We start from the raw sequence: 9662 nt of genomic DNA, 5'->3' as shown, positions 1-9662 counted from the left end.
CCCGGTGTGTCCCCATCCCCGGTGTGTCCCCCCGGTGTGTCCCTGTCCCCGGTGTGTCCCTGTCCCCGGTGTGTCCGTGTCCCCGGTGTGTCCCCCCGGTGTGTCCATGTCCCCGGTGTGTCCCCCCGGTGTGTCCCGGTCCCCCCGGTGTGTCCCTGTCGCCCCGTGTGTCTCTATCCCCGGTGTGTCCATGTCCCCGGTGTGTCCCCCGGTGTGTCCCTGTCCCCGGTGTGTCTCTATCCCCGGTGTGTCCGTGTCCCCGGTGTGTCCCCCCGGTGTGTCCCGGTGCCCCCGGCTCCGATCTCCCACCCAAAATCTCAGCCCCCCCCGTGACCCCCGGGGCCGCTCTGGGGGCGGGGCCACCACGGGGGCGTGGCCTCACACGGGGCGGGGCCGGGGCTCCGTGGCTGGGGGCGGGGCCGGGCCGCCGCCCCGCTCCTTCCCGCGCCCGCCGCCCCGCCCGCCGCACTTCCGCTTCCGCCGGTGCCGGAAGTGCCGCGGTGTCGCCGCCATGGCCTCAAGGTTACTGCGGGTGAGCGCGGCCCTGCGGCTGCTGCCCGCGGCGTCCGCCCGCGCCGCGCCCGCCCGCAGCCTCGGCGTGCCCGGTGAGCGGGGAGCGGGCGGAGCGGGGGGAGCGGGGGGAGCGGGGGGAACGGGGATGGAGCGGGGGGAGCGGGGATGGAACGGGAGGAACGGGGATGGAGCGGGGGGAGCGGGGATGGAGCGGGGATGGAGCGGGGGGAACGGGGATGGAGCGGGGGGAGCGGGGATGGAGCGGGGGGCGCGGGCGCGGTGTGTGCGCCCGGTGTGACCGCGCCCCGCAGGGAACCTGGCCAGCGATGAGGAGCAGGCGACCGGCATGGAGCGGAAGGTGATGGAGGCCATGAACAAGGGTCTGGTGAGTGCCGGGGGCTCCGGGGCGGTTCCGGGGTTCGGCCGGCCCCGGAGGGGCGCAGAGCGGCGGAGGGGAGCAGGGAGCTCCCCTCGGGGGAGCCGCGGGGCGTTCCGGGCTTGTTTCGGGGTGCCCGTGGTGGGGAGGGGGTCAGGGGGAGAAGATCTGGGGGTCCCGGGGTGGGGGGTGGCGGGGTCACCTGGAGGGGTGTGCCAGCTCTGGGGGGCTGGGGAGTGTGGCCACAGGGGGCTGGGGGTGCTCGGTTTGGGCTCTGGGGGTGCTGGGTTTGGGGTCTGGGGGCTGGGTTTGGGCTCTGGGGGCTGGGTTTGGGGTCAGGTGGTGCTGGGTTTGGGGTCAGGTGGTGCTGGGTTTGGGGTCTGGGGGCTGGGTTTGGGGTCTGGGGGTGCTGGGTTTGGGGTCTGGGGGTGCTGGGTTTGGGGTTTGAGGGCTGGGGGCTTTGGGGGTGCTGGGTTTGGGGTCTGGGGGTGCTGGGTTTGGGCTCTGGGGGTGCTGGGTTTGGGGTCTGGGGGTGCTGGGTTTGGGCTCTGGGGGTGCTGGGTTTGGGGTCTGGGGGTGCTGGGTTTGGGCTCTGGGGGTGCTGGGTTTGGGGTCAGGGGGTGCTGGGTTTGGGCTCTGGGGGTGCTCAGCGCCCGGGGTGCCCCTGCCCGCAGGACCCCTACAGCATGTTCCGGCCCAAGCGCTACGCGGGCACCAGGGAGGACCCGAACCTCGTGCCCTCCATCACCAACAGGCGCATCGTGGGCTGCGTCTGTGAGTGCCCCCGGCCCCGCGTCCGTGTGTCTGTCCTGTCTGTGGGTCCATCCCTATGGCCGTGTGTCCATCCATCCCCATGTCCATCTGTCCGTCCTGTGTCCCTGTGCCCATCCCTGTGGCTGTCTGTCCGTCCCCGTGTGTGCATGTGTCTGTCCTTCTCCTGCCGGTGTGCACGGCCCGTCTGTCTGTGTCTCTGTCCTTTTCCTGTCCGTGCGTCCCTCCTCCCACCCGTGCCTGTCCAGGCTGTCCGTGTGTCCATTCCTGTCCCTCGTCCGTTTGTCCATCCCCTTCTGTGCTTGTCCCGTCCCTCTAAACCTGTCCCCATCCCACCCTGTCCCTCTGTCCCTGTGTCCCCTGTCCGTGTGTCCCACGCCGTCCCTGTGTCCCCAGGTGAGGAGGACAACAGCTACGTGGTTTGGTTCTGGCTGCACAAGGGCGAGGCCCAGCGCTGCCCCTCCTGCGGCGCCCACTACAAACTGATCCCGCACGAGCTGCCCCACTGAGGGACCCCGCCCCAAAAACCGATCCCCACGAGGGACCCCTCCCCAAAAACAGATCCCCACGAGGGACCCCGCCCCACAAACGGATCCCCATGAGGGACCCCGCCCCACAAACTGATCCCCACGAGGGACCCCCCCCACCATCTGATCCCTGCTGAGGGGCAGGGGTCCCCTCCCGGGGTCCCCCTATAAAGAGTTTGTGTGGAGAGCTGCCTCTGTCTATGCTGGGGGATGGGGCCGTGGTGGTGTCACCGTGACCAGGGGGGGACGTGGGGGTCTGGGGGGACACCACGGCCTGGGAGTGGGATTTGGGGTGGGGGGACCCCGTCTGACTGTGCCTCTGCTCTGGGGCTGGGTGGGGAAAGCCCCCAGTGGGTCCCGATGCTGCTTTGTCCCCTTTGGGTGTCCCCAGCCCCAAAAGGAGCCCCTGGGCACTGAGGGGGTGGGTTGGTCCCAGGAGGTCCCAAGTGGATACAGGAGGTGCCCGAAGGCTCCCAGGAGGTCCCAAATGGCTACAGGAGATCCCAAGTGGCCTCAGGAATTCCCTGGAGGCTCCGAGGAGATCCCCAGAGGTTCTCAGGGGTTCCCCAGGTGGCCTCAGGAGATCCCCAGAGGTTCTCAGGTGATCCCAGGTGGCCTCAGGAGATCCCCAGAGGTTCTCAGGTGATCCCAGGTGGCCTCAGGAGATCCCCAGAGGTTCTCAGGGGTTCCCCAGGTGCTCCCAGGAGATCCCCAGAGGTTCTCAGGTGATCCCAGGTGGCCTCAGGAGATCCCCAGAGGTTCTCAGGGGATCCCAGGTGGCCTCAGGAGATCCCCAGAGGTTCTCAGGTGATCTCAGGTGGCCTCAGGAGATCCCCAGAGGTTCTCAGGTGATCCCAGGTGGCCTCAGGAGTTCCCCGGGCGGTCCCGGGTGTCCTTTCAGGGTGGTCCCCCCCGGGCTCCCTCGGGCGCTCTCCCAGTTCTGCCCCGCTGGGGGCTCGGGGCTGACGTCGCTTGTCCGACCTGCGGCCCCAGCGCTGCGGGCCAGCTGTGATGTCATGGATGACGTCACGCTGCATGGCCATGACGTCATGCATCCCCGGCTGGAGGGGGCGGAGCCTGAGCCCCGCTGGCCAATGGGGGCGGCGGGAGGCCGTGACTGACAGCAGCGAAGGGCGGGAATCTGCGCTCAGTGAAGGGGCCCCGGGCCGCATTGGCCAATCGGAGCCAGCCGTGGCCATGACTGACAGCCGAGCTCTGCGCCCAATGGAGGGGAGGGGGCTGCGGGGCGGGGCCCGGGCCCGGAGACCAATGGGAGGCGTGGCGATGATGACCGACAGCTGGGGGCGGGACTCGGAGGGACGGGATTGGAGGGGAGGGGGCTGCGGGGCGGGGCCAGCGCTGGGTGGGCGGAGCTTCGCCGGGGGCGCGCGGGGACGCGGCGGGCGGGGCCGCCGGCGCACGTGACGGCGGCGGTGCGGCGGTGACGTCAGCGGTGTCGCAGCGGGGCCGGAAGCGGGCGGCGCGCGGGGCGGGCGGACAAGATGGCGGACGGGGACAGCGGCAGCGAGCGCGGCGGCGGCGGCGGCGGCGGGTTCGGGACCGCCCGCGGCGGGGCGGGGGGGGCCGGCCCGGCCGCGGGGCCCGGCGGCGGCGGCGCGGCCGGCCCCGAGCAGGAGACGCAGGAGCTGGCGTCCAAGCGGCTGGACATCCAGAACAAGCGCTTCTACCTGGACGTGAAGCAGAACGCCAAGGGCCGCTTCCTCAAGATCGCCGAGGTGGGCGCGGGCGGCTCCAAGAGCCGCCTGACGCTCTCCATGGCCGTGGCCGCCGAGTTCCGCGACTACCTGGGCGACTTCATCGAGCACTACGCGCAGCTGGGCCCGTCCAGCCCCGAGCAGCTGGCGCAGGCCGCGGGGCCGCCGGGCGAGGACGGCGCCGGGCCCCGCCGCGCCCTCAAGAGCGAGTTCCTGGTGCGGGAGAACCGCAAGTACTACCTGGACCTGAAGGAGAACCAGCGCGGGCGCTTCCTGCGCATCCGCCAGACCGTGAACCGCGGCCCCGGCGGCCCGGGCGGCTTCGCGGGCGGCCCGCCCGGGCTGCAGAGCGGCCAGACCATCGCGCTGCCCGCGCAGGGCCTCATCGAGTTCCGCGACGCCCTGGCCAAGCTCATCGACGACTACGGCGGCGAGGAGGACGAGCTGGGCGGCCCCGGCGGCGGCGGCCCGGGCGGCGGGGGGCTCTACGGGGAGCTGCCCGAGGGCACGTCCATCACCGTGGACTCCAAGCGCTTCTTCTTCGACGTGGGCTGCAACAAGTACGGGGTGTTCCTGCGGGTCAGCGAGGTGAAGCCGTCCTACCGCAACGCCATCACCGTCCCCTACAAGGCCTGGGCCAAGTTCGGCGGCGCCTTCTGCCGCTACGCCGAGGAGATGCGCGACATCCAGGAGCGCCAGCGGGACAAGCTCTACGACCGGCGCGCCGGCCCGCCGGGGCCGGGCAGCGGCAGCGGCGCCGGTGACGACTCCGACGGCGACGACGTGGACGACGACTGAGCCGATCCCCCCCAGCCCTCGACCCCGACGCCGGCCCCCCACCACCCCCCCGAGCCCCGGGGCGAACGGGTCCCCGATCCCCCCTCCCAGCGACGGGGCCGAGGGGTCCCCCAACCCCCGGGTCCCCGCTCCCGGCAATGGGACGAAGGGGTCCCCGAGCCCCCCCCCCCTCCCAGCAGCGGTGGGGCACGGGGGTCCCCGAGCCCCCGAGCCCCCCCTCCTGCCGCCACCGGAGAGAGAGAAACCGGCCCGACCGTGCCGCGGCCCCCCCGCCCCCTCCCCGGCTCCCGCCGTGGGACCCCCGACCCCAGGACTCGCTGCTCTGGGGGGGGGCAGGGGGGCTCCCGCAGCCCCCTCCCCTCCCGGTGCCCCCCACCGAAACCAGCGCGGCCGGAGCCGAGCGGCGGCGGCGGCGCCGGGGGAGGGGAGGGGGGCACCGGAGGCACCTTGGACCAACGGCCGTTCCCTCGGCTTGTGATTTTCCCTTCATTTTCCTTTTGGATTTTTTCCTTTTCTCCTCTTTCCACGTTATTTTTTTTTTGGTTTTTTTTTCTTTTTCTTTTTGGGTTGTTGGTATTTTTTTTTGTCCTTGGTTTTTGGTTGGGTTTTTTTTTTTTCCGGGATGCAAACTCCGGGCGCCCGAACTGGAACCCGCCCCGAGCTGGCGGCTCCCTGGCAATTAGGGAAGATTTCCTCGGTTTTGCCGATTTCTGACCGTTTTTCCCCCCCCCTCCCCATTTCCCGCCGGGAAGGGGGAGGCGCCGGCACAAAGCACAAGGAAAAACTCGACAGGGCGAACCATCTTCCCCTTCTCTCCAAATAAGGCGCCTCCGGCCCCGTTTCACCAGGACCCGCCGGAATCCGCCCCTTGGCTTCACCCAAATTGGATTTTCCGGCCCCAAATCCGTGGCCACGCCCGGCCCCGGCACCTTGGGGGTGGATTTTGGAGGTTCATTGTTATTTTTTGCCTCCTTTTGTCTTTTTTTGCCCCCCTGGGCCCGGCCCTGGCGCCGCCTGGTCCCTCCAGCCACCTCCTATTAAACACATTTTTCCACTCTCAAATAGTCTTTTTTTTTTTTTTTTTTTTTAATTCTTTTCACTCCCTCAGCTCAGTCCTGCCCTGTACAGAATTCCGGTTTTTCACCCCGTTTTCCCATAACTCTTGAACTCCATCGCTCTCATTCCAAAGTTTTGCCTCTTCTCCAACGGTTTCACCACTTCTAGGACTTTTCTTTTTTTTTTTTTTTCCTTTTAATCCATTTTTGGGAGCCCAATCAGCTGCCTCCTTAATTTATTACCACGGATCCGGCATCTCCCTCTCTCCGTATTTATTGGGAAGCGAGGAACAGCCGCAGAGCCCTGGGGGACCCCCCACGCCGCTGTCCATCCGTCCACCGGCCGGCCCCACCCCGCTGCTCCCGCTGCTCTTTTTAAAGGGATTTTTAAAGAGAATTTCTTCCGTTTATCCCGTTTTTAAGCCTTCTCCGTCGCAAAGGACCCGGATCCCTCACTCACTCACTCGGGAGCAATAGTCCTTCCTCGATGGCCGATGTGTCCGTACTGTATTTTGTACCCTCAGGCAGCTCTTTCCGGTGAATTCCTGCTGTATCCACCCATACTCCTGGTCCTGTGTTCTTTGCCACGGAGAAAAACCATAAACCACGACGGCGACGACGGATTTGGGGGAAAAACGCTCCCAGCTCCGCGGGACTCACCGGCGTCCAGCCGCGGGACCTCTCCTTTTATTTTTGAAGAGGATGAGAGATATATATATATATATATATATATAAATATATATATATTCCTTTGGGTTTCTTTCTTTTGGCTGAATTGTGGTGATTTAGCCTTATTTCTACTCTGGGAGAGCGGCAGAATTGCTGCTGGCCCGGCCCTGCTCTGGGGAGCGGGCTAGAAATACACGGAAAAGGAAAAAAAACCAGGCAAAACCACCAAAATCCAGTAATAAACCCAAAAAAGCAGCTCCCGGCGTTGGCTCAGGGAGCCTTTCCTGGCCAGAGAAGCGCCGGATCCATGGACACAACCTCCCACAGCTCCATTTGGGTGGGAAGAGCAGAGCACGTCGGGGAATACAGCGGAAAAAACAGGCAAAATGAGATAAAATAGGGAAAAAAAGGGGATTTGAGGTGCCAGCTGGAGCGAGGGGAGCGGCTGTGGGGGCTGCCATGGCAGAGGGGATCTTGGGGGGCAGTTTTGGTGGGTTTTTGTCTTGGAGCCCCCCAGGAGGCATTGGGTGTTTCCCAGGAAAGCGGGACAACGCCGGCATCTCCCCTGAACCCCCTTCCCATCTCTGTGTGTATAGACGTGGCTGTGTGTACATAGCTCAGATTCGGTTGGGTTTTGGGTTGAATTCTGTAGAAAATGGGCAAATTGCTTTTTTTGGGTTGATTTTTTTTTGTTGTTTTGTTTTGTTTTGTTTTTTTTTAGTTTTTATTTTTTAAACCACAAATAGGGAGAAAAATATCCCAAATTCCTGGTACTTCCAGCTTTGCTGCCCCAGAGGGGCTGACGGAGAACGCGATGATGGCTGTACAGACAGAATGTTGGAAGTCTTGTACAATGCCCCAAAACCCACTGGAAAATACCCCAAATGGCTGGGTCTGGAGCGGGTGGTGCTTCCAGGGCAAGTTCAAACAGCTTCAGCTCTTTTTGCCCTAAAAAATACGGAAGAAAATTCGGATTCCCCTGCCTCGTTTCCAGGTGACTTGGGGGCAGTGGGGGATGCTTTGGGGGGCCATGCTTTGGGTGGCTCCTCATGTTGGTGACTAAACCAACCCAACCCCTCACTGGCCTCTCATAAAAAAAGCAAAAAGTGGGAAAAAATCACAAAAAAACTGGAAGAGCTTTTAAAAGAAGCAGCTGAGGGAGCACTGGGGGTACGCAGGGTGGTGCACCACGGAGCTCAGCAGGTCTTCCCGGTGGGAAGTCCCAGCTGGCTCCGTGGATGCTCCCAGATGTTCCTGCAGGGCGAGGCCATTGCCTCCTCGCCCTCCTCATCCTCGCGGAGCCGGTAGAGCCGGGGCGGCTGGGCGTTGGCGGGAGAAGGCGGATCCGGGCGGGAGGGCCGGAGGAGCGCGGCACGGCACGGCACGGCACGGCACGGCACGGCACGGCACGGCACGGCCTGGGGTCCCCGGGGGCTGAGAGCGGCTCCGGCACGCGGGCGCGGGGACAGCAGCGGCGCGGAGAGCGCCGGGTCCTTCTCAAGAGCCAGGCGCTCCCAGGGTTGGATCCGCTGACGGCTGGGTCCTCCAAGAATTGTATCTTCCAAAAGCTGGATCCTCTGAGCGCCCGATCCTCCTTCGAGAGCGGGATCCTTCAAGAACTGGATCCTCCAAGAGCTGGATCCTCTGAGCACCAGATCCTTCTCTGAGTGCTGGATCCTCCTCCAGGAGCCACATCCTCCTCCAAGTTGGATCTTCTGAGAGTTGGGTCCTTCAAACACTAGAGCCCCCTCTTAGAGCTGGGCTCTTCTCCAAGCAGCAGGTCCTCCTCGGAGAGTTGGATCCTCTGAGAACTGGATCCCATGAATGTTGGGTCCTCCTCCGAGCACCGGATCCTCCTCGGAGCAGCGGATCCCGGGAGCGCCACTTCCCTCCCCGAGCGCTCGCCATGACGTCCCTTTGCCGAAAAGAGAAAAAAAAAAAAAAGAAAGTTTTATTCCTGTTATTTTTTTAATGAAAGAAAAACAAAAACTAAAGCAAACCTGCACTTTAGGCGGCCGGGGGGGCCGGGGCCCCCGTGTCCCTTCCCTGCGGCCGGCGGGGCGGCTCCAGGGGCCGGAGGCAGGTCCTGGGTGTTACCACTAGCGCAGACGAGGCCGACGCGACGAACTCCTCCTGCTCCGAGCACTCCTGACGTAGCAGATTTTTGCAAATGGAGTTTTACAGTCTATATTTAAAGAATTGTATGTTTGTAACAAATAAAGTATGCGGAAAAGTGAATGAAAACCAGCCCGGGCCCGACTTGCTCCTTGGGGTGCCGTGGGGGGCCCGGGAGGGTGGAGCTGGTGCCACCGTGGTGGTGAGGGGTGGGCTGGTCACCCCGTGGCACTACAGGGACATTCAGGATGTCCTGAGGGCACAAACGGGGATGGGGTCCCCATCGTGTCCTGCGACTCGGGGGAGCCGGGGGCGTGAGGTACCGGCACGGCGGGGAGGGAGCAGGTCTGGCGTGCCATAGGCACGTTGTGTCACAGCTCGGGCTGGCGTGTGCACGGTGCAGCGTGTGTGTGTGGGTGTGTGTGAGGTGTGCGTGCATCGCACGGCTCTGTGCGTGTAAGGCGTGTATAAAGCGATTCTATGGCCGTGGTGTGCGTGTGTAAAGCGTGTGTGAGGCGTGTATAAAGCGATTCTATGGCCGTGGTGTGCGTGTGTAAAGCGTGTGTGAGGCGTGTATAAAGCGATTCTATGGCCGTGGTGTGCGTGTGTAAAGCGTGTGTGAGGCGTGTATAAAGCGATTCTATGGCCGTGGTGTGCGTGTGTAAAGCGTGTGTAAGGCGTGTGTGCCACCACACGGTGGGAGGCGGGGAGCGTTTGGCGTGGCCCGTGTGTGCTGCGTGTGCACAGGTGTGACAGCCCCGTGTGCCATCGCACGGTTGTGCCCCGGGGGCTGGGGTGTGCCCGGTGCCCGGTGCGTGCCCGGTGCGTGCCCGGTGCCGTGCCCGTGCCGTGCCCGGTGCCCGGTGCTGTGCCCGGTGCCGTGCCCGTGCCGTGCCCGGTGCTGTGCCCGGTGCCGTGCCCGTGCCGTGCCCGGTGCGTGCCCGGTGACGTGCCGGTGCTGTGCCCGTGCTGTGCCCGGTGCCGTGCCCGGTGCCATGCCCGGTGCTGTGCCCGGTTCCGTGCCCGGTTCCGTGCCCGTGCCGTGCCCGTGCCGTGCCCGGTGCCCGGTGCTGTGCCCGGTGCCGTGCCCGTGCCGTGCCCGGTGCCGTGCCCGGTGCTGTGC

At 64.9% G+C, this 9662-nt stretch overlaps 2 protein-coding genes across 3 annotated transcripts; both read left to right on the top strand.

Annotated features, from left to right (window-relative positions):
• The first annotated feature begins 482 nt into the window (after positions 1–482).
• COX5B (cytochrome c oxidase subunit 5B) lies at positions 483–2372 on the top strand. Of its 2 annotated transcripts, XM_085559376.1 has the most exons (5): positions 483–605; positions 825–898; positions 1564–1663; positions 2057–2197; positions 2260–2372. In XM_085559376.1, the coding sequence occupies exons 1-4, from the start codon at positions 512–514 to the stop codon at positions 2167–2169; spliced, it is 381 nt and encodes a 126-aa protein (XP_085415502.1). In that variant the 5' UTR covers positions 483–511; the 3' UTR covers positions 2170–2197; positions 2260–2372. The 2 variants fall into 2 exon arrangements, with proteins under 2 accessions (XP_085415502.1, XP_085415501.1); XM_085559375.1 differs by having other exon boundaries at positions 2057–2372.
• Positions 2373–3223: 851 nt separating this feature from the next.
• On the top strand, positions 3224–8671 carry PURB (purine rich element binding protein B). The gene has a single exon (XM_085559374.1). The coding sequence runs from the start codon at positions 3690–3692 to the stop codon at positions 4698–4700; it is 1011 nt and encodes a 336-aa protein (XP_085415500.1). The 5' UTR covers positions 3224–3689; the 3' UTR covers positions 4701–8671.
• Positions 8672–9662: the final 991 nt, after the last annotated feature.

This window comes from Lonchura striata, chromosome 22 (genome assembly GCF_050655825.1).
Source record: "Lonchura striata isolate lonStrDom1 chromosome 22, ASM5065582v1, whole genome shotgun sequence".
Classification (NCBI taxonomy): domain Eukaryota; kingdom Metazoa; phylum Chordata; class Aves; order Passeriformes; family Estrildidae; genus Lonchura; species Lonchura striata.
The sequence above is the reverse complement of the archived record's forward strand: the minus strand, read 5'-3'. Positions and strand labels throughout refer to the sequence as shown.

Bases quoted from the DNA above. Each gene is read 5' to 3' on its own strand.
- COX5B (XM_085559376.1), top strand. From the start codon at position 512: ATGGCCTCAAGGTTACTGCGGGTGAGCGCGGCCCTGCGGCTGCTGCCC. The intron at 606-824 runs GTGAGCGGGGAG...CGCGCCCCGCAG, and splicing joins CCGCAGCCTCGGCGTGCCCG to GGAACCTGGCCAGCGATGAG. The intron at 899-1,563 runs GTGAGTGCCGGG...CCCTGCCCGCAG, and splicing joins AGGCCATGAACAAGGGTCTG to GACCCCTACAGCATGTTCCG.
- PURB (XM_085559374.1), top strand. From the start codon at position 3,690: ATGGCGGACGGGGACAGCGGCAGCGAGCGCGGCGGCGGCGGCGGCGGC.